The 25,202-nt window shown below is 35.1% G+C and overlaps 1 protein-coding gene across 3 annotated transcripts in view; it reads left to right on the forward strand.

Moving 5' to 3' along the window:
* The window catches only part of LOC136031739 (phosphatidylinositol 3,4,5-trisphosphate 3-phosphatase and dual-specificity protein phosphatase PTEN-like), an 80,348-nt gene that overhangs the window by 49,532 nt on the left and 5,614 nt on the right, over positions 1-25,202 (forward strand). The window contains exon 11 of one of the 3 annotated variants that reach the window (XR_010618573.1): positions 1,202-1,338. The exons of 1 other annotated variant lie outside the window; for it this stretch is intronic. Coding sequence is in view for 1 of the 2 variants with exons in the window: in XM_065711445.1 (XP_065567517.1) it covers positions 1,202-1,281 (80 nt within the window). In the remaining variant the exon portion in view is untranslated. Of the gene's footprint in view, positions 1-1,201; positions 3,054-25,202 lie in introns of those variants that run through there. One more of the 3 variants, XM_065711445.1, reaches the window with a different exon arrangement.

Below are 25,202 nucleotides of genomic sequence, written 5' to 3' on the forward strand. Positions count from 1 at the left end.
TATATATATATATATATATATATATATATATATATATATATATATATATATATATATTCTATAATACATTTTTATTGGCACAAAAAAAGTACTACTAACAACTCACTGGATCATCAAGCTGCCTGAGGCAAGACTGCTGTGCACGCTCTTTCTCCTCCCCAATCTGTTCTTTGCTTCACTCTTTATTCCTTCCCATGAATCTCCTTTAAATCCTTCCTTATGACTTCTTACCAACTTCTGGTGATTAGCAAGTATAACCGTAATATCATTTAAAACGTTAATTAGTGATTCATTTGTGTCAGTGTAAAAGTGCTTGCTGCCGTAGATTCACCACCATCTGCAAGAAGCTCGTGGGCCAGTATCCCGGTCAAAGTTGCTATGGACACTATCTATTTCGTGGGAAGGAGTGTTACTCAATTTTTTATGTCAAGACCTACTGGAACTACTTGTAATACGGTAGACTCCTATTGTAGTTTTAATTTATTTGCCGGTCAAAAAATCATTCAACTCTATTCCGAAACAAGAGCGGATTTAATTGGGGGGGGGGGGTAATCCGGTTTATTGGGAATCCGTATTTGAAACTAAATATTTTAGACATATTACAAGGATCACCTACATTGACCGAGTATTAAATGAAGAAACAAAAGCGGACATTAGTGTTTCTTCACACAATTTTTTTCGGGGGGGGGGGGAGATTACGGTTTATTGCCCCTAACTGTTTTTTTTGTCGATATTTGTATTCCAGTGAAGTTATTGGTAGTGTTACTGTAATATTTATATTACTGTATAATAGTGCTATATTTAATTGAGAAGAGAGTAAATTTTGTCAAGCGAAAGCATTCATGCGACGTCGTTGTGTGAATTCCAGAAAATTGAATTAGGATCCTGGATTTTTTGGATGCCTGTTTAAAGAAGAGAATAGTACATTTTTGCCAATGGAGAAACAGTAAACTTTATTTATTTTATATTCAGTTTTGCCCGTCTGATGACCGTGTTTTCAAATTCTCCGAAACAGAAGCTAACCTAATTTTCTTCTTTTTTCCATGAAAATGTTTTTTAATCGGGCGATTTGAAATCGGGTTGGCGAAGCAAAAATCAATATCTGTCAGAGCTTGGCGTTATATTTCTGTATTGCACAGCTTTGCTTTTTCTCTTAAAAAGGTGGACATAACTTTTAGCTTCTTTTATTTTCTTTTCGCAGCGAATGACTCGGACCAGCCAAGCCAAGTTCGTTATCGGGCTCTTTCCGAATCGTCTGTGACGACAATCGAACCTTCCTGAGACTTCCTTCCTATGCTTTACCTTCTTCCTGCGGTGTAGTGTTGCACAGTAGACCAAGTATGTTGGCTTTAGCAATTCGCAATTTGCGTTATTTGGTAGTAGCAACTCTGAATGGACGAATAAACCACCTATTGTGTAAGCTAAGGTTCCTATTAAGTAGGGTGAGAGTACACAAGCTACGTTGTCAATTAAGGTGAATAGACAATTCGGTGGTCTAAAATGAAAGATGTAATTTGTATTTTTTTATGATTTTGAGTCAGATGTACCATATGAAGCGCATGTTTTCCGAAAGTGATAAAACTCAGGAATAGAACCTGTTGAATGTGGACAACCGTTTTGCATGATCATAAGAATTCGTCACCAGCACAGATAACCTAATGCTCAAGGACGTAAGCTGGAACTTATTTTTGTTGAAGTCGTGAGGCAGATATTGGAAATAAGCGCGTAAATAGGTGAATTGCATGGACAATATACGCGGTTATACACGCATAAATCGTGCGGTTTCAAGGAGGAGTAGGCCCGAAAAACTTCTCCCCGTGCGTACAATCTGTATTGAATTGTTGTTATTTCAATGATTGTCCTAAAATCAGTGAAAGTAAAAAATTGAACATATGTGATTGATTGGTGTTAAACAAAAACTATCAAGGCCACGTTTTCTTATAATTCAACTATATTAACATCCGTTAAAAAAAAAAAAGAAGCAACTGGTGAGATTTGATTTTGAGCCTGAAATTTGAAAGATGGCTCAGAGATTTAGCACGATTTTGCCTATTTTTAAAGCGGAAAATTTAGCTTTCTATTCAGTATGGCTTTTTCTGGTGAAGTCACCCATGCTTTTTAACTTCCTGACAGTTCCAGTCTCCATTGATGCTTTTTAAGGGTCAGAAAGCAAATCAGGCGCACTTCAAGTGTTTTTTTTGTTTGTTTTTTTTTTTCAAATAGTTTTTAGCAAAAGTCAAATCTGGTGAACGAAAAGTTGTTATTACTCAACTGAGTTTGCTGAGAAAACCACAATGAAGACGGGACTTTAGTTTTATAGTTTTTAGACTAGATTATTAATTTCAAAGAGCAGCCGTGTCTTTTGGCTGTAGAAGGAATTTTGACTGCGCTAGTCCACGTGCCAGGAAATATTTAGTAATATCATGGCAGTAACTGGGTTTTGGTAGACTGCCACCTTAGTTGCTTATGACTGGTTTTGCCACTTATTATGTGTTGATTCTGAACAGCCAAATTATAAACTCTAAACATCTTTTTTATTCTGCCACTGGTTATAGTTATGTACAATGTTGGGCTTACCCTAAAGACGTCATTCGTTATTAATAACAAACACCGAAAAATTCCGTTATTGGTTCAAAATCTTTTGAAATGATAAAAAATACTTTATGTAAGTCTATTTAATATTTACCTGACTCTAAAATACTCCAGATGTGTCTCATCAGGCAAACAGCGCTTCCGCTAAATTTTAATATAGTATAAAGATGACTGCCTAAGGCGGTGCAGCTTGGTATAAATTAAACCTAGACGACATCAGTGTCCCTAGCAGATTAATTTGATTTAGTCCCCTCCTCCCATTTCATCAAGATATGGTAATTGCAAAATTTTTGGTCGTTATACAGCGAACATTGGGAAGAAAACTCGTTTTCTTCGGCACGTAAAGTGTGTATCTAGTTAGATAAATTGACAATAGAAATATCAATTAAAATTGTGTAAACAAATTTGAAATTGTGCTACCAGTGAGCCGTCCTGGCTAAGTGGTTGGCGCACTAGATTGAGAATCTTTTGTCTGAGGGGCATGGGTTCGATCACTGGCGTGGCCGGCTATTTATTTTTGGACGGGGGTCAGTGGCGTGACTCTTTAAGCTCAACCAGGGTCGACCAAGCTCTAAATGGGTACCTAGAGAAATCTGGTGAAGGTAAGCAGGAAAGGTGTGCGAAAGCACCCGATGGCTGGCCCCCAATCCTTAATTGCACTTCCTGGCTGAAGGGCCACGAAACAGAGATCAGCACTGCCGGTTCGGACTTTGATGGTCTAGTGCCGTCATGCATACATACTACTACCAGTGATGATGGTGAAGAAACGAGGGATTAATGGTAATTCATCTGTGTGGCGACTGTACTGGAACGCGGTCAATTTGTTTTTAGTTTTTTTTGTTCTTTTTTTTCTTAAAATAATTACCATGAGAAAAAAATGTAGGGCAAATAAACGAGGAAACACTCAGCTAGTTTTTCCTGTCAATACCCCTGCTCAGCCGTCTTCATTACAAAAAATAATTCGTCCTCATGTGCAATCTGTCCTTTATCTTATATTCTTCCTTCTTCTTTTTTTGCACTGAAGACGGCTGAGCAGAGGTCATTGCTGAAATATTCGCATTGTTTTCTTGTTTTTCGTGGACTGAAAGCTTTTCTCTTTTTATATGTTTTTTCTTGTGTCATGTTTAGCCAATGTAGTCTTAGTGTTACTACATTGTAGATTTGTTAAGTTCTATTCAAGCTTCTACCATGAATTGTTCCAATAGCAAGATTATGGACTTTGGAAAATTCTGTCATCACTTTGCCATCCTTACCATGAAAAATCCTTCGCCATCTAGCGTTCTTGCATATACATATACTTTTGTTTAAACATCAGGTTTAAAATTTCTGGCAAAACATGAAACCAAAAGCTAAAATCCCTTGATATTCAAGGTAATAAACGTTGACATTAATGTGACTCTTTGAAAACATTTTAGGGTTTGACAGACGTAGTGTTTTCTTGATAGAATGCTTCAAATTGAATAATTTGGAGATTAAAAGAAGATTTTTTTTTGGATTAGACATCAAAAAGGGTTTTGTTTTTGTTTTTACATCAGATTTAAAATTTCTGCCGAACCATTAAACCAAAAGCTAAATTCCCTTGATATTCAAGATTATAAACACTGAAATTAAAGTGACTATTTGAAAACATTTTAGGGTTTGACAGACGTAGTGTTTTTTTGATAGAATGCTTCAAATTGAAGAATTTGGAGGCTAAAAGAAGAATTTTTTGAATTAGACACCAATAACTTTTTTTTTTTTTTTTTTTTTTTTTTTTTTTTTTTTTTTTTTTTTTTTTTTTTTTTTTTTTTTTTTTTTTTTTACAAAGGATTTTTTTGTACAAAGTACAAAGGATAGTGACCATGAAGTCTAATAATTCGAATTGCTGAAGTAGAAAATGCTGCAAGCACATATATCTTAGAAAATTAGTAAAAATCTGGTATTCAACTTTCAATGAAAAACACCCAAATGTAGTTTTTGGTAATAGTAGGTGCCAAATCTAAGAAGAAAAGGATAATCATATGAGAAACATTAGCCAAAAAATAAACTAAAACAGCTGAAGAAGCTCGAAAATCTTTCCTTTGAAGTTGTAGTGGTCTTTGAGAATCAATACATTAATTTTTAGTTTTTACAGACGAAGAGCATAGTCAAATTTAACGTGCCAGTTTTGCTTAATTGTATTCACGATTCAACGTGACAACATTGATGAAAATGTGCTACTTAGCTAAATATTCATAATTTTAAAACAACCAAAGGAAAATTTCTGAAAAATTAAGGTTTTCTGGTATGAATAGATGGTTCCGGGGGGCGGGGAATATTTTTGTTCAATGTCCCTGGTATTTGAAGAAAATGCATAACATTAACCAAAAAACAAGGCGTAGGTTTTGTAAAGCATCCAAAACATCAGAACCTGGGCCGGATCTAGGGGGGCTAAAGGGGGAAAGTGCCCTGGGTGGAACACCCGGGGGTTGGCAAAGAAGCTTAAATTGTAATATTCTTGGGCAAAATTCTAATATTTACAGTATTGATGGTTTGTCAGGGGGCGGCAAAGTCTACGTTCCTCCCTCCCCCCCCCCCCCTGAGAAAAAAACCTTACTCCGGTTCGGATCAAAACTTCTGTAATGGGAATTGCACGAGCGTCTGTAGCACATCCCGTTTCAATTTCAAATACATCGGTACTGTAGCATGAATACTGTGGTTTTTTCCTGGCTTTTTTTTACAGTTTTTGGAAATCTACACATTGCTCACGTTTCAATATTTTACTGATGAAAAGCGTTGTCAAATTTGATTAATTAGTTTTGCTTATTTATTTTCAGGGTTTAAGGTGGCAACACTAACGAAAACGTAATTCTGTCGAAAAGACATAATTTTAACTCATCCAAAAGAAAAATCCTATAATATTGCAGTTTTTAGATATGAATGGACCTAAAAATGGGTCCAGGGACGGCAAAAAGTGTTTTTATTTTAATGCCATTGACACTGTAAACAGAATATTTAAAACTAGTATGCAGTTAAATACAACCGAGCCGGTTAAACTGATCTACTTCACCAACTCCTCAGTTTTTGAGCTTTGGTTTTTTCTCGGCTGTTTTGACAGGTTGTAAGACCGTTTTACTTGTTTATAATTCTTCTTCTTAATGGGACAGTAGCAAAATAATTTTTAATATTCAAGAAGATAATACTGTCGAAAATTGCTAGATGGCAGTTAATACCAATAGAGTGAATCGAAGTTGGCTTCATCGCTCATTTAGATTATCTGCTTCTTCAACTATGGTTCTTGGTACATGTAAATATTCAAAATTATTTGCGACATATTTAAACTTTTTTAGACTTACTGAATGATCAATTCTGGAGTAAAATAACTTTAAGGCTTTCTGTGTGTAGACTATCTAAAGAAGGGAGTTTCTGCTCGCCTTCTAGATTGGAAAATATTTTGGCTGACTTTGTCTTCTTCTTCTTAAGAAAAGTACCTGAAATCCTAAACGTTCTCCTTTCGACTTCCAGATGCATTATTATATAGTTTATATAGAGTTTGGATTTGTGTATGCCGTGTGTTGTTAATTTATTTCGAGATATTTACGTGGTCTTAAGAACCTTTTCCAAAGATTTTTTTTCTAAAATATATAAATTCAACGATTTTCATTTTGCAAGTCTTAATTTCTCTTTTTTTATCATAAATGACGTTACCTGTAAGTTCCAACAGAAGCTGGAGAATATTAAGGCTTGTTTCTGCCAGCTAACAGAAAATTTTCTCTTAAATGAAATGAATATATAAAAACGGGTAAAGATCTTAAGAAAGATAGTGAGCTTTGAAAAAACAACAACAATTTTATACAAAGACTAGTAAATATCTCAGTAGTTTGGCTTCACATCTGAAAGGCTTTATCAACCGAGAAAAAGGGCAAAATAGAACTAGATTTTGAAAAATGCTAGAGAATAATATGAAAGATAAAACAAAGACTTGTAAATATCTGAGTAGTCTGGCTTCACATCTGGAAACCCTTATCAACCGAGAAAAAGGGAAAAGGGCAAAATAGAACTAGATTTAGAAAAACACTAGAGAATAATATAAAAGGAAAACGAAAATGGTAACAGGGAACCTAAGATAAACATAGTTCTTTTGGCTCGAGAAGCGAATTTACCATCTCTGATCCAAAACAGTGAACAAAGTGAATATTCGCTCTTATGAAAACATCTTTTTCATCACTTGGACGTGAAATCAGGCCGCCGGAACGAAACTCAACTCCTACCAAAAACTAAGCGTTAAGCTAAATTTGTACCAAAAAGCTTAGTTGTGTGAAAGGGTTTTCTGTCTCTAATTTTTGAAAGTCACAGCCTATTCTTATAATTTATAAAATTATGAATGGTAAAAAGTATAGGCAAACGAATATAAAAAGAGAAAAATAGACAGATTAACATTAATCAATATAAGGGTCATTCAGGAGCCAAACGAATTACATTTTTTTGTTCATGTTTCCAATGCGATTTTTAGATTTCATGTTCTACTCTTAGTTGTCCCTGTCTGCATATATTGCATTTATATTTACCGCCTTGAATAATGTATGGTATCTGAATCACTGTTTATTCTGCTTGCAATGCCAAAATATTACAGAAGATCGAGTTTTTGACCTCGATTCGATTCATGTATACTAGAGAAACCATGAGAAATCTATTTTTTTTTGTATAAATCTATTTTTTTGTATAAATATATTTTTTTGTATAAATGTTTTTTTTTTGTATAAATCTATTTTTTTGTATAAATCTATTTTTTTTGTATAAATCTAATTTTTTTTTTGGGGGGGGGGGCACTAACTTCCTTTGCCCCTCTTATCCGAAATCTTGGATCAAAAAAAGGGTACTTTTAATTGAGGATGGATGTTTTTTAGACTCAACTCTAGATATGAATAAACCAGCCGTCAACCCAACCTCAAGGAACCAATTTACCAGTTCTAGGTCATATCATCATCATTTTTTTTTTCTTTTTTTAACATCAAGTTTAAAAATTTCTGCCAAAGTGTGAAACCAAAAGCTAAAATCCCTTTGTAAGATTATTCAAGATCATAAACGCTGAAATTGAAGTGACATTTCGAAAACATCTTGGGGCTTGACAGACGCAGCGTTTTCTTCGTAGAATATTTCAAATTGAAGAATTTGGAGGCTAAAAGATTTTTTTTTTTTTTTCTTGACTAGACACTAATAAGTATATTAACTGTGGCTGCATGAGCTTAAATTTTTATAGTAAGTGTTTCCGTAGATCTAGAATCAAAAATGTTCTGTTGTGTTCAAGTCAACTTTTCAAAAGTAATAAAGGCAGGCCATGGCATACCCAGGATTTTTGTTCGAGAGGAAGGGGGGATACTAAAAAACTGCGAAATGCATCAAAAATTTTTTTATATGATTTTGTTACTTTTTACGAGTTGCACAAAAATTTCCAAGGGGAGCTTCAAACCCGGTAACCCCTCCCCCGGATACAGCCTTCAAGGCAGCGTCAAAAAAAATACAAAATGAGTCGGAATTCTTTAACAGTCCCTACCTTGAAAAGGGGGTAAATTACACCCGTATTTAATAGTTATTTTTAGATTGAAGACGCTACGTCTGTAAAGTTGTTAGAAGAAGATGAAATTGCTGACTTTGAAGTAAGCTGAAATACCAGGAATGTGTTTTTCATTAAATGTACACTGTTGTTGCTGGAGGACTTTGAATGCCAAGTATGGGTCTTCAATACATATAATACAGGAGCCCAGATTCGGTACACTAAGATATGTGTATTTGACCATTTAGGGAGACTACTATCAATGCTACCTTTTCAAACAAGGCGTTTCTCGAGATTAACGTTCAGCATATATTTCGAAAGATTTTAGGTGAGTTGGGAAAATAGATGTCATCACGTACAAACTTTTTTTTTGTAAAATTAGAATATGGTTAAACAAAAAAATTTTTATTAACAAAATTTCCTAGCTAAGCAAATTGACCCAACTCCAGCTAAGCAGCACCCATAGAAGTAATAATTTATAATATGTTGGAGGCAGCGTGACTTTCAGTGACCTCTTTCTGATTTTTCTTCACTACCACCAACAATGGTTTCCTAAAGCTTTTGAAGTAAGCAAAACGAGATATATCGGTCTGCCTCCCTGTTACCACCATCGATTGCAACTATTCTTGTTATATTTATAATGGCTGTTTACCTCTAAGGTTAGTTATAATAGAAATAAATATATTTGACGAATGCTTATATAGCAGGTAAAAGCAATTTGCTTAAACATGAAAATAATTAACTATAAAATTACCCGAACGATATTCATTGAAAACTAAGTCTTCCTTTAAAAACATTGCGGACTCGTATCACAGACTAAATGTGTACTCGATAACTTAATTTTAATTACTTATTTGTTATCACCCTATGCCTAAATATTAAAGATTAATACAAATTTAGGCCCTAAAATGCTTATTACTTACAGTAATACAAATTGCTTATGATTTTAGTCTATCCGCTTTATAGGAGCGTAAATAATTAATTGCCGTTAACATTAATTTAGTTCTGGAACTAAGTTAGCAATTTCAAAAATTTATTCAATCAGAAATGCCATCGACTAGTCAAAGTAGATGGCAAGCTTTGCGAGACTAAAATTGCTTCCGTTAAACGGGAACAAAATAGATACATTTTGTTAATATCTTTTTAACCAGTTAAAAATAATTTGGGCAAGCATAAGGATATTTTTTTTAGGATTTCGGAAATTATCTTAGAATTTAGAAAGCTGAAAAGAAGCAAACTTTTGCTCTAAAAGCAACAAAAAGCGGCTCTTAGAGGTGACTTATTCCCGGGCTTTTTTAAGGCATATTTTAAAACATCTAGTCAAGTTGGAAATGTTGGTGGAAGCATTTACAAAAATAGGTTCTTCGTAACGAAATATATTTTTGTAAATATTTTATTTGCCAAAGAAAATCCATTTGTGTGAATATAGTTTTCTTTGTTTTCCATTGTGAGAAGAAAGTCCGTTTTTAAGCGTTAAATGTGACTAAATTAATCTGTGTCATTCGAGTTTCTTCGTAAAACTAGTTCATCTTCTGTAGGCAGCTTGAAGTTGTAGAAGTGAAACTGACAATCGAAATTTGTATGGGTGTCGTAAATTGTAATATTGTTGGTATTATATGAAAAGCGTATATTGTGTCACACTATGGCTTATTACCGGTGGATTTTTTCGATTATAGATAATTTTCATTAAAGTGTGCTTAATTTGTGTTTTTGGAATTATTTCGATTGTCTTTTGTTGTATCCCTTACACTCCCTTTTCTAACTGTGCTTTTAGAAAGCTTTATTTGTCAGTTTGCTATATTTATCTTTAAATAGGATATTTAAATAGAAAGCCTTATAAGCATTTAACATTCAAGAATCAATAAGAATCTTTTTAAGTTGTAAGTTTTTTTCGTGCTTTTTTTCTATCAATTATTCAGATTTTGCCTGTTCGCCTTTTGAAAAGATGTTTTCAATCAACAACCTTTAATAAGTCTCAAACGTGCAGAGAGGGGGTTCGTTCACGACTAACGACATTTTGACCGTTCATCTTTTGAAAATGTTTTTTAATTCAGTAGCATATAATACATCTTAAAAATGGAGGGAAGCTTTTCTTTGCTCGCGTCTATCTGCAGAGGGATTTCAAAAGCTGGGTGCAGCTTTAGCTCGTTCGTCTTTTGGAAAGGGTTTTTAATACAAGAGCATTTAATGCATCCGAAAAATAGAGGGGAGTTTTTTTTTTTGTCCACGCCTAATTGGTGGGTGCTTTCAAACGCTGAGTTCAGCTTTTGCCCTTTCTGCTTTCGAAAAGGGTTTACGATTCAGTAGCAGTTAATTTGTTTTAAGAATAGAAGGAATATTTTTTTTTACTCCTTACTGCAGATTGCTTTCAGAATCAGCTTTTGCCTTTTCTGATTTTGAAAAATTCAGTAGCAGTTATTTTTGTTTCTTTAATGGAAGGGAGCTTTTTTACCCCTAACTGCAGTGCTTTCTGAAGCCGAGTTCTACTTTTGCCTGCTCCTCTTTTGAAAAGGGTTTTCTATTCAATGGCATATATTACATTTTGAAAATGGAGGGAAGCTTTTCTTTGTTCGCGTCTATCTGCTGAGGACTTTCAATAGCTGAGTTCAGCTATTAAAACGGGTTTTCACTTCATGGTCATTTAATGTGTCTTAAATAGCCGGGAAACTTTTTTTTATTTGGGCCTATTTTCACCGGGCTGTACCCTAAAAATATTCAAGGGTAGCTATTCTAGATTTGAAAATATAAAAACCAAGAAGTTATGTGGAAAGGAGTTTTTTGTAGAGAAAGTCATTAAAATAAAACCGAAGCTACTTTTTCAGCTATATGACCAATAATGATGAAATAAAAGAAAGGCAAACAAAAAGAAACTGTTAGGACGATCAAAAACCCAATCAAAAAGTTTTTGCGTCATTGCTATTCGGCTGAGTAGCTATGAGTCATGTAGCCAAAATCTTCACTTCGATTTTTATTTTAATCCAAGATTTTTTTTTTTTTTTTTTTTTTTTGTTCACAAAAATTTCTCATTCCTTTTAACTTTTAGTATACAGGAAAGACAGTGTCGTCTTTGTATTTTCTTTCGAGTAGAGTTTGATTAAAATCTCTTTTTACAATGTCCGAGAACGTATGCCGTTTGGCGATTTTCCCATGGCAATGAGTGAAGTATGTTGTAAAAAAAAACAAGCTATTTTGACTGTAATAATTTAGACATAGACTTGAGAAACTTGAATCGAAAACGATTTTTGGTTAAAAAATAGTCGTGTTGTAATTTTCCTTACGAATCTCGATAGCATTTTAAAGAACTTTCCTATTTTGCGAAACTACCTGAGCATCAATCGAGAGCTATACGACGTCAAAATAGTGTAGGTAAAAAAATGACAGTAAATGCTACTAAAATTATATCATTAAAAATAAAATGTCTTGAAAAAGCCCATTTTTTGTAATTTAAGAATTTCAACACTATTTATCATCAGCATTATCGAAATGCTGTGAACTGAAGATTTCAGGGCTTAAGTTAATAGGCGAGTTTACAAGCTTACAAGCCGGCTTCCAACATACCGATGATTACGCTAGTATTCGAGTACACACAAAACTTCCCACTTACTCAGTTCAACTTGTTGGCATGTTGAAACTTCGTGTCGTCGTCTGCTGTTACGGCTATTGCCCTTAAATTCACTATAATGTATTACCATACGAGCAACTCGTACACACGCTAATCTAAGTACACGTGGCTAGTGTACAAGCTAGCTCTTTCAAAAGCCGGCAGTCGAAATCCTAAATCCACTATAACGTATTACTATACGAGCAACTCGTGCACACACTAATCTAAGTACACGTGGCTAGTGTAAAAGCTATCTCTTTCAAAAGCCGGCAGTCGAAATCTTCTTTCAAAAGCCGGCAGTCGAAATCTTAAATCCACTATAATGTATTACTATACGAGCAACTCGTGCACGCACTAATCTAAGTACACGTGGCTAGTGTACAAGCTAGCTCTTTCAAAAGCCGGCAGTCGAAATCTTAAATCCACTATAATGTATTACTATACGAGCAAATCGTGCAAGCACTAATCTAAGTACACGTGGCTAGTGTACAAGCTAGCTCTTTCAAAAGCCGGCAGTCGAAATCTTAAATCCACTATAATGTATTACTATACGAGCAACTCGTGCACGCACTAATCTAAGTACACGTGGCTAGTGTAAAAGCTATCTCTTTCAAAAGCCGGCAGTCGAAATCTTCTTTCAAAAGCCGGCAGTCGAAATCTTAAATCCACTATAATGTATTACTATACGAGCAACTCGTGCACGCACTAATCTAAGTACACGTGGCTAGTGTACAAGCTAGCTCTTTCAAAAGCCGGCAGTCGAAATCTTAAATCCACTATAATGTATTACTATATGAGCAACTCGTGCACGCACTAATCTAAGTACACGTGGCTAGTGTATAAGCTAGCTCTTTCAAAAGCCGGCAGTCGAAATCTTAAATCCACTATAATGTATTACTATACGAGCAACTCGTGCATGCACTAATCTAAGTACACGTGGCTAGTGTACAAGCTAGCTCTTTCAAAAGCCGGAAGTCGAAATCTTAAATCCACTATAATGTATTACTATACGAGCAACTCGTGCACGCACTAATATAAGTACACGTGGCTAGTGTACAAGCTAGCTCTTTCAAAAGCCGGCAGTCGAAATCTTAAATCCACTATAATTTATTACTATACAAGCAACTCGTGCACGCACTAATCTAAGTACACCTGGCTAGTGTACAAGCTAGCTCTTGCAAAAGCCGGCAGTCGAAATCTTAAATCCAGTATAATGTATTACTATACGAGCAACTCGTGCACGCACTAATTTAAGTACACGTGGCTAGGGTACAAGCTAGCTCTTTCAAAAGCCGGCAGTCGAAATCTTAAATCCACTATAATGTATTACTATACAAGCAACTCGTGCACGCACTAATCTAAGTACACCTGGCTAGTGTACAAGCTAGCTCTTTCAAAAGCCGGCCGTCGAAATCTTAAATCCACTATAATGTATTACTATACGAGCAACTCGTGCACGCACTAATTTAAGTACATGTGGCTAGTGTACAAGCTAGCTCTTTCAAAAGCCGGCAGTCGAAATCTTAAATCCACTATAATGTATTACTATACGAGCAACTCGTGCACGCACTAATTTAAGTACACGTGGCTAGTGTACAAGCTAGCTCTTTGAAAAGCCGGCAGTCGAAATCCTAAATCCACTATAATGTATTACTATACGAGCAACTCGTGCACACACTAATCTAAGTATACGTGGCTAGTGTACAAGCTATCTCTTTCAAAAGCCGGCAGTCGAAATCCTAAATCTACTATAATGTATTACCATACGAGCAACTCGTACACACACTAATCTAAGTACACGTGGCTAGTGTACAAGCTATCTCTTTCAAAAGCCGGCAGTCGAAATCCTAAATCCACTATAATGTATTACCATACGAGCAACTCGTACACACACTAATCTAAGTACACGTGGCTAGTGTACAAGCTATCTCTTTCAAAAGCCGGCAGTCGAAATCCTAAATCCACTATAATGTATTACCATACGAGCAACTCGTACACACACTAATCTAAGTACACGTGGCTAGTGTACAAGCTATCTCTTTCAAAAGCCGGCAGTCGAAATCCTAAATCCACTATAATGTATTACCATACGAGCAACTCGTACACACACTAATCTAAGTACACGTGGCTAGTGTACAAGCTATCTCTTTCAAAAGCCGGCAGTCGAAATCCTAAATCCACTATAATGTATTACCATACGAGCAACTCGTACACACACTAATCTAAGTACACGTGGCTAGTGTACAAGCTATCTCTTTCAAAAGCCGGCAGTCGAAATCCTAAATCCACTATAATGTATTACCATACGAGCAACTCGTACACACACTAATCTAAGTACACGTGGCTAGTGTACAAGCTAGCTCTTTCAAAAGCCGGCAGTCGAAATCCTAAATCCACTATAATGTATTACTATAGGAGCAACTCGTGCACACACTAATCTAAGTACACGTGGCTAGTGTACAAGCTAGCTCTTTCAAAAGCCGGCAGTCGAAATCCTAAATCAACTATAACGTATTACTATACGAGCAACTCGTGCACACACTAGTCTAAGTACACGTGGCTAGTGTACAAGCTAGCTCTTTCAAAAGCCAGCAGTCGAAATCTTAAATCCAGTATAATGTATTACTATACGAGCAACTCGTGCACGCACTAATCTAAGTACACGTGGCTAGAATACAAGCTAGCTCTTTCAAAAGCCGGCAGTCGAAATCTTAAATCCACTATAATGTATTACTATACAAGCAACTCGTGCACACACTAATCTAAGTACACGTGGCTAGTGTACAAGCTAGATCTTTCGAAAGCCGGCAAGTCGGTGGCAGTTCAACCGTTTCCTGAGCATTTTTTAGAAGGAGCTAACGGATCGAATGCATCGAGTACACGAGACTAGTTTACGAGCAGGTTGTGGAAAAACCAGCATATAGTCTGTAAATTCGTATCGTCTACTTGAGTCTTTGCGGTACGCTTTTTTGACGTCCAAAAAAATGTTTATTTATTATGCAGGACATATTTTTGAGAACATTATTTGTTTGTTATGTAGAACAATATTTCAAAACAAAGAAATGAGCCCCAAAGTGACAAAAAGGTCTATGGCCAGCAAAGGAAATAAGAGAACAGAAATCAAACGAATATTTAACCCGTATATAACGACTCGTCTTCAGCATAAAAAAAAACAATGAAGCAACTAGAATCCAAAACTGAAATAATATTATATATATATATATATATATATATATTTATATATATATATATATATATATATATATATAAGTATATATATATATACATACATATATATATATATATATGCATATATATATATATATATATATATATATATATATATATGCATATATATATATATATATATATATATATATATATATATATATAATTACTCACATATACAATTTCCAGCTACCCTTATGAATTCAAAATGGACTTAATTATACTGTTGTTGCGACATAATTGTATGGTTACCGTTCGATGCTGTCAATTATTCATTTTCGGATTCATTTCTTTGTTTTGTCATAGCTGGCCAGTTCGGCTTTAGATATTTTATAGAACATTATTTGTTTGTTATTTAGATTGAACATCACTTTTTTCCTCTTTTTTAATCATTAGTTATTGAGTTTTCAATGTTTGTTCTCATCTGAGTCAGTACAATTTTCAAAACAGGACGAGTTAAAAGGGCTTTTACATATTATGGACACATTATTTATAAATGCTCCCTCCCCCCAGGACCCTCTGGGTCGTTAAAACCTGATGAATTTTACTTTTTTTTAATATTATCTTTGAAAAAAACAATAACAGAACAAGCTATTTCAATTACCAAATTAAATACAATAAAATATCAGACTTATCCTTGAGGGGAGGAAGAGGCTTGTTCGTTTGCAGTTAAGAATTTATTTCAATATAACAGTTAAATTCTTTTTTATTTATTAATTGTCTCAGAGCTGATTTTTAACGTAGCAAAATTTCACGTTTGTCCTATCCGAGTCCTTAAGATTTTTGGTGCTTATGTATTATACGAGAAACATACTCGAAAACTTGTATCGCGAACATGAGACATTACCCGTTTTTCACGGTGTTAATACCAGACATTTAGTTTCGGCTGTGAAAACTACAGCAAGGAATTATGGAAGGGGGGCCGCCCAGAGCTTATTATATTAGATATGTAAACTAACCTAGCCAAAATACCAACTAAATGTTTAATTAAAATGTAGGTACAATGTATTTTTCCGCTGAAGCTAATTGTCTCGTATTAACACGGGAAAAAAGGATAATGTCTCATGTTCGCGATACAAGTTCTCGGGTTTGTTTCGAATAATACATAAAGTACCCATAATATATAATACATAAGTACCCAAATTTCTAACCAGAACAGATTGCTATACTGTATAAAGTACTATTATTCAGTGACGCGAAGATTCAATCTTTAAAATTTCGAATGACGACTTGTTTTTGGAACGTTCCAATTTAATTAAATTCCGATTTTGTCGATTGCGTCCATCCTGTTTGGATCGTCTGTTTCTACCCAAATGTTGAGCATCCAATTTACCAACTTCTCTTTTGTTTTCGCCTCAGTCTGTTCACTTTATGAAAATTTTCTACTAAACTAGGGAAGTTTTAACGTGGGAATTTGATAAAAAAATTTCTTTTTTGCAAGGTTTTGGAAAGTCGAACAAAGAGTAGTAATAACTTTCGATTCAGGATTTATGTATCCCAGGTCATGAGGATTTTGACTACTATTACTACTAACAACTCATTGCAGTACCGAACCACCTGGTGCTAAAACTGCTAGGCACGCTCCTCCTCCGCCCAAATCCATTTAAAGCATTCCGCTTCACACCCTCCCCATAAGTTCCAATTTCTATTAAATGCTTCCGTACGACTTCCATCCCAATTTGGCCCCAGATGATTGACCAAAATAGAGGAACTTGACTAGAAATTCTGAAAATGAGGAATGGGGTGAGTCATAAGATTTTCCACTGGGAGGCTTTGGGATTTTTTGGTTTCTTCTCAAAATTTGTTTTTTTCGGGTTTCAAAATGTCGGATGCTGAATAAATTTTTTTATTCAATTCTGGATATTTGTAGGCTATGTCAAAATGAATTCTGACTAGAACTAGATTCTAAAAGGATATTATTAAGAAAACTAATAGGGCCAAGCTTCAAATTCCCATCCCCCCTTGATCCACCCCCTTAAACTTTAAGAGCTAGTTCTGATGTTGCAATTACGTGCTACTTAGGGTCCAACTGTGAGATGTTCAGGTAGGAAAGCCACTTCGAAAGAACTTGTAAAGCTGATATCCAACCTGAACATCAGGTTGGATATGCTACACTTTACTTCAACACATTGTCTATGTTAAAACACATAAGCAAACATCTTTAAAATTCCTGAAATTGAAGTGACAGAACGCTTAGACTTCTGACAGTTTGACGATTTTTAATCTGACTGAAGCATATTTTTGACCATTCTACACTTTGTTTTACCTTAACATATTGCCCTAGCACTTGATTACCCCATAGCTTCGGATGTTTGTGATGGAATTCCCTAGAATAAGTATCAATACACCGGAATAGGAGAAACTTTTTGTTTGTGTTTGTATAAGAGAGCAATTGGACTAATATCATAGTTGAATCTTCCAATACATAAATAACTGACGCATTCCGTGATAATTCACCAAGAGGACTGGTAAAATACAATAAAAACCGGGCGTGCATCTTCGTCACTTTTTTGTTTTTAGTTCTATTCAGACTACTATTTTGTTGCTCAAATATGTAGGAAACGCCAAAAAGTGCCGTGAGCATTTTCTCTTTTTCTCCGCTCACGAGATCATTAGTACATCTTAATTAGAACAAGGACAGTATCGTCTATGTTATTGTCTGTTTTTTGTTAGATTGTTTTTTTTTTTATAACGGGAAGCACTAGTTTAATAGCTGAGCAACTCTTATCGAACAAACTCTTACGATTTTTTTTTTCATTGAAAAATAAAATGTTAATATTATATTAAGTCCGTTTGTGGTCATCATCAATTAATAAACTTGAAGAAAAGACATGGTGTGGTCCAATACCGAACCTAATGTAGCTTTTTTGAATGCATTTGATCGTATATTGAAAAAAAAAGCTATCTTGTGTATTTGTGTTGCCAAGCGAAATCATAAACCCAATTCTATTTTCAAAAATGGCACAATGGTTATATTTGTTTACACTTTTTCTTTTATACCTTGCATATTTATGTACACTAAAAGCCGTCATGAGTCATGGTTAATTTAACAATCAAATTCAAGTAAACTTGTGGTTTTTCCCCATACTCGTACATTTCTAAAACATCAATGCTTTACTGATTACCCGATAAAAGCATACCCAGAGTGTAACCAAAAACCCCGTTAGTGGCCTTTATGAGTTATGGTTAGTGTAAAAGTATAAAAACGAAAAATTATAAACAAAGACAGTAGTACCCCCCTTGTGAGTTTAAGCGGCCAGTCCCTTCTACTCTTTTCTTCTATAGTGGTTTAAGATCAGGAAGAAGGTTTAACGGCGATTCCACCAGTGCTGCTATAGATGGTGTTATTGTTAACTAGTCATAGATGGTGACATGTTTTCTTTTCCCACGATACATTTTTAGCTTCCAAGCAGTTTTCTATTGATTTTATGAAATTTATACCTGATGTAGGAGTCGAGTGTGAGACCCATTATTTCCTATGGTAAAAGAACGACTCGTTACTCGAATGAGAGAACAAGTCATCGATGATAGTATGTTCTTAGAAATAAATTCTAAGGTAACCAAGGTATTGTTTCTTGGACGCTGGCCAACTGGTGTTAAGTGTCACCACATCGTAATAAGTTAATTGCGCAATCGATTTCACAATTGGATTTTTAGTATTGTTATCAGTGATTTGTTTCAGTGCACCTTTTTGGAAATATCACGAGAATGTGCATACCATGATAATTTGAGATATATTCATAAGATAAATATTCTTTTGATGGTTAATGAAACTGTCCGCTTAAAGTCAGGGGAGATACCACTAAAGACGCACCTTTGAATTCATATAATATATAGATGAGTGTTGAAAAAGGTCTTTATATGCCATACTTGTACCCATCAACTTCTTCAACTTCCTAATCCCACATAAATTTTATCACTCAATATAAAGTCCTCTCATTCCTCCCTTGTATCTCATTCCTGAAAATCTCATCCCTAAGTCCATTTTTGTCCCCAAATCCACTAAGTCTATTTATGTTCTGCCGTTTAACTTACCCTGACTATTTTACAAACCAAAAAGGAGCTTGAAAACAAAACAATAACCCTACTTTCCAAAAGTTTTAGACGGATATTTTTTTTAATTATTTTTTTCCGTTTTTTTTAATCAGACCATTATTTGGGATCATGATTTTCGTAGATGATTCGTAGAATTTTTCCAACTCTTTCGTGCAACACTGCACTGTTAGTGGTGGTAGTATCTTTTAATTATTAATGCATCCAGAAAGGCCTGTATCCAAGGGGGTTACCTGGTTGGATTCCCCCCCCCCCCAAATTTATCTCTGGCTCGTAAAAAAGTAATGAAATACATAAGACAAACATTTATTGCTTTTTGTAAAGTTTTTCGTACCCCTCCCCTCCCCCACCCTTCAACAAAAATCCTAGATACGTCCTTGCGTCCAGGTTATACCACCAAAGATTTGCTTCTCTTCAGTTTCTTAATTTGTTTGGTCTAGGGATTAATGATTTTGTATTGCTAGTCTTTTTTTCTGTATTTGAGATCGGCTTTACCCTGTTTAGTTATTAATGGTCCGAAATATCTGGAACATTCTCTATCTGGACCCTCTATCTTTTTTTCTTTTTTTTTCGCTATAACCTTTTTTCCTTTTTTTACAGGCTTTTAGTTTACAGTTTGGATTTGTGTTTACCCTGTGTATTTATAAATAGCTCAACATATATGCTTTTTCTTCATTTTTTGTTGTTTTCAGCTCTACACTTTTCTTTCTTCTTTTTTGAATGCTTTTATTTTACTGTACTGGATTTTGGCTTTGCCCTTTGTAGTTATAAATAGTTTCAAATGTTTTATATTTCCAAGAACAAGCAATAGTCCAGCTTAAATAGAAAATGTAAAAGGCAGGGAACTGTTAACTCCTCCAAACTGATTACTCTAACATAGTTAGAGTAATCATCATTGTACTTTATTTAAATGTAAATATTGATATTACTGCTGATAATGCTCATGTTGAAGCTCTTATGCCTGACTGTTAGAGTCGGAGTGTAAAATTATAATTATCTAAAGAAGATTCGACATCGTGGAAAAAAGTTCGGACAAAATGCATTTATCGAGATAAATCATGTTTTCGTTCCCTTGCTTAATTTTGCGCTGTCACTTAATTCTTATAATCGAATTGCCCAATTATGATGACATGATTGTAAATTTTTAGAACATACAAAAAGGGGTTAAGACCAGTTAATTGAAAAAAAAAATGGCAGATATGTTTTTGGCCGATGTCGAGGTTTAGTAACGAACAAAGGAAGGAAAAGGAATGGAGAAACACTAATAAGTGACAATAAAAATAATTGTCGTGTTTGACAACAATAAAAAGTGACATTGAATGACAAGTTTTATATCATTTCCAGTCCTTGATCTTTCTTGTCTTCGCTTGATCTCTAATATGCACCAGGAATATCGACCAGAAATATCCGCTTCTTCTTCATTTTTCTGTTTCATCAGCTTCATCTACTTTCATTTAAATATTCCTCTTTGGATGTTTTGAAACTCTGTGTTTCGTTTCATGGTTTTAGCAGTTGTTGCTGTACAACTTTAGGTTTTCTTAATATAAAAATCTGAAGTTTTAAAAATTCATCCTAACTGATTACCAGATCTGTTCAGTCAAGTTTGTCATCATGAGAAGTGTGTGTCTTATTTTCATTAGTCACATAAATTGTTTATTACAATCTTGAATCTTTTTAATGATTAAAATTATTTTTCGTTTTTTGGTCTTTAGAGTAAAAGATCTCTCGTGTTTTGTTGTTTTTTTTTCTGTTTGTTTTTAACCAGTGCAAATTTTCTTAGACCAGGAAAAAGAATTATTTGGAAATTAAATCGAAAGTTATAATAAATTGGATAACGAAGATTAGTTTTCTATTTATGATATTGGTATTGGTGCATTTTGAGAACTAGTCCAAGGCATCTAAGAATATTTGTCATTATATATATATCGTCTGTCCGGTATCAAAAGGCCGGTATCTCCATAATTGTAAACTTTCAAAAGAGCGAAAAAACCTCACAACTTTTTTATTTACTCCAATAACCGTAAAACAAAAACGGATTGATATTTAGAATAGATACATATACACCCCTTTTCCGTTTGAGGTTATTAAAGGGAGTAGTGACGCTATAATGCTTTTAAACTGACCCATAGCCGTTAGTCTTTTCTTCTTTAATGGTTAACGAAAAAGTTTTACGGCGATTCCCTCTAGACACAGGTGCTATTAATTTTCTTCAAGATGCAGGTATTTTTTACGTAATAGGGAATTCCACGACCCACGTATCCCACCATTCAGCGACACACATTTCCCGCCATTCCATGGCAGCCGGCAGGTTTTATAAATTTTATCTAGATTTCTTTGGTTGTTACGTAATAGGGAATGCTTACCTGTGTTAAGGATGCTGCATTCTCGTGTGACTTGTTTCTTCAGGCCCCAGAGGGAATCCCTGCTTGTAACTGAGGGCACACGCGGCGTATCACGTAATGGTGACGCAATCCTGAGTGTTACGTAATGATGCGCACACGTGGGATTTTATGTAGTGACTGTGCACACGTAGGGTATTACATGATGCTTTAAGAGGGTTTTTTCAAGATTTTTGTCCGCTTTAGGAATCAAATGCAAGACCAGAGATTTCTTCAATGACCAGACCTGAGCCTTAGACAGCCGACCAATAATGTTTCATAATATTTGGATTTGGGAAATACCTTCTACGTGACAAGTTGTTTCCCCGCCCAGAGAATTTGCTGCAGTTTGTAGAAGGATTAAATGGATCGCGTGTTTCCATCTCAATGCTATTGACTATTGATCTATTTCGCGCACCTGCTAGCCACGATGTATTAAAGTTCTAATGTGACATAGACAGGTTGAGTTAGGTATTGAATCATGGACGTGTTACATAGAATTTGCCTTAGATATTTCATTGTGTAAATGTCACACGCATTTTTTGTACATACAAGTTTTATTAATAAAAACACATTATAAAATCACGAAATCACAGAATAAAGCAGTTAAAACTCAACGAATGGGAAAACAAAACGTGAAAAAAACTGATATAAAGGATAAATATAAGAAAAAATCTGGGAATTAAAGAAAGATGGGAACCCTAGCTACCACTTCCAGGGGAGGGGGGTCTATTAGAGTTAAATTTAAGCCATATAAAGATATATTTCCGAGACGTTTTAATAAAAATGCCTCATTTCTTTGAGCCGAGACTGCATTCCTGATTGCTAAGCATCACAAGCATTATAAAATCATGAAATCACAAAAACAAGCAGTTAAAACTCAACAAACTGAAAAACAAAACGCGGAAAAGCTTTTAAAGGATAAAACATAAGCAGCAAAAGTGTGGGTTAAATAAAGGCGGGAACCCTAGTAACCAATTCAAGGGGAGGGGAAGGGTTATTATTAGAGGCAAATTTAAGCCATATTAAGATTTATTTATGAGAGGTTTTATGAGAATGCAACGTTTCATTGACTGATGACTGTATTCCTGATTGCAAGTTATCACAAGTATCATCTTGAAATCTTAGAAAAGGTAGTTAATAATCAACAAACGGAAAATCAAAACGTGAAAAATCTGATAAAGGATAAAAATATAAGCAAAACAGCGTCAATTAAAGAAAGGCGGTATTCTTAGCAAGCAATTCCAGGGGGCTGGTATAAGAAGTAAATTCAAGCCATATTAAGAGATATTTATGAGAGGTGAGAGAAAATTCCACGATTCTTTGAGCCAAAATAATGTATATTCACGCCACCGTGACAATATTTGGCTGGTTCGTGACATCTCCCTGATACATATTATCATTCCTAAGGCATTTTTCAGATACTTCCATGATAAAAATCATGCTTTAAATCCATCGGTTCATGTTTTCTCAAGCCACTCCCTCGTGATACACCATGTCAATTCACGCCACCGTGGCACACTATGGATGGCCTGTGACTTCTCTAAGATACATATTATCCTTCCTCTGACACTATCGGACTGATAAAAACTATACTATGATTCCATTGGGTCGTGTTTTAGCAATCCACCCCAACGTGATGCCTCCATGATAGTTCCCGCAACCGTGATAAATTATGGGTGAGACACGGCACCTTCATCATTCTTAAAGCATTTTTCAAATATTTTCATGATAAAAATCATGCTTTAAATCCATCAGATCGTGTTTTCTCAAGCCACCCCTCGTGGTATATATTGTCAGTTCGCACCACCTTGGCACACAGCACCCTCTGGCGTGCTTTATCAGAGCTAAATCATTTTTCAGTCGATTTCTGGTAAAAATATCCGTTTACACTAGAATCGATCGGTTAAACTTGATAAAAAAAAAACTTCCCAATTATAAGAAAAACTTCAGAGTTTCCTCTGATGACTCGTAGCAGTTGACGCCAGAGTGGCACAATTTACCGACTCCCTCTCCTGGTGGCACCCCCTGTCGTGAACAAACGCACAGAGACAGGCAAACACACAATCACGGAAACTCAGACACGGTGTGAGAGAGAGACAAAACACACAGAGTCAAACTCACAAAGACAAACAGAAAGACCGGCAAACACACACTCAGACGCACACAGACAGGCAAACACACGGTCAGGCACACAGGTACGGTGACAGAGAGACAAAAAACACGCACACACACAGAGTCAGACAAACAAAGAAACGGTCGATTTTCCGGCATTATTTGAAAAATAATTAAGTAGACTTACTTCAACTAAAAGTAAGGAGCAACATCCAAAGTTAAAAAGAACCAAAATTGTCCCGTGTATGAGGAGTGGGTCCCTTCTCTCAATACCTCGTTTTTACGCTAATTGTAGCTTTTTTCCCAATTATTTAAGAAAAACTCCTGAAACAAAAGAGTCGTTGAGTAAGGAGATTTAAATACAAAAGAAATTTTTGTGTGAAGAGCGATCCAAAAATCGCCAGTATCTTATTTTTCTTTATCCTGAGCCCGAATAATTCCAAATCAGGATTTTATTAATATTCATTCATATAATGTAAGTTTTTTGTATTTCATTGAAAATTTTGAAAACATTGTGGAAAATACCCTTTGATTGAATATTTTGATATTGATTTTTGGGAAATTTAAAGTTAATCAGAGCAAAAAACTGACCAGAGGTATTGAAATTGATATATCGAACATCGAAGTAAAAATGTCGATATAGCTCAGGCTCGTAACTTTTGATGGGTAAGACTAAACTTGATGAAACATATTTATTCAAAATCAGCATACAAATCCAATTCTTTTAATGTGTATTGGGATCGAACTTCCGTTTTTGGAGTTTCGGTTACTATTTTTCCGTGTTGCTCCTTACTTTCAGTTCGTTGCCACGAACTCTTTGATTCAATCCTGAAACTCTAGTGTTTGTGGTAGTTTCTGTTTGTTTTAAGTTTAACTTCTAATTTCTGTAATTAAATACTGTAATTTCTCAACGTTTTGGGTTTCATTTATTTATTGATATTATGTTCGTCTGTATATTATGTGATATTATTTATTGATATTATGTTCGTCTGCATATTATGTGATATTATGCGATATATATCCGTCTTGCACGTAATGAGGCTTTGGGTGCTGCCTAATAAAGAGCGTTTAATTTTACTTGTTACGTAATAGGACTTGTTAGAGTCCGTTAGTCAGGAGGGGAAGTTCCGGTTGTAACTGAGGGGGCACAAACGTGGGTGTTACGTAATAACGGTGCACACCTGGGATGTGACGCAACCTTATGTCACTTGATAGATTTATTGGGGATGAGGTAGGGGCGTATCTAGAGCAAAATCTTGGGGGGCCCAAAGTGACAAGGGTGCCAATGAGCAAAATCTAGCCCCCCTGTATCTGCCGGTGGGGTTAGGTAATCGTACGTGACTTATTGTCACGTATTTATTGGGAATGATGTTATGACAGTGCACACGTGGATGTTATGTAATGACGATGTACACGGGGAATGTTACATGATACTTTAAGAGATTTCATTTTCTTTTAATGCAAAACCGCGTCTGGTACTATCAAAATACTATCAAGTATTACCAAAATCTTGTATAATATTATCAAAATCTTGTCTGATATAATGAAATTCTTTATTAAATTATCAGACCTTACGTGGCATTAGCAGAATCATACAATCTAATAACAAAATCAACCCATTAACAAACTCCCCAAAAAATCCACCTATTAACAAAGTCCCAAAAAATCTGAAGTTATAGATAAGCTTGGGCGCGCACGCTTACTAAGCCCTAACAAACCTAAC

Source organism: Artemia franciscana, chromosome 10 (genome assembly GCF_032884065.1).
Source record: "Artemia franciscana chromosome 10, ASM3288406v1, whole genome shotgun sequence".
Taxonomy (NCBI): domain Eukaryota; kingdom Metazoa; phylum Arthropoda; class Branchiopoda; order Anostraca; family Artemiidae; genus Artemia; species Artemia franciscana.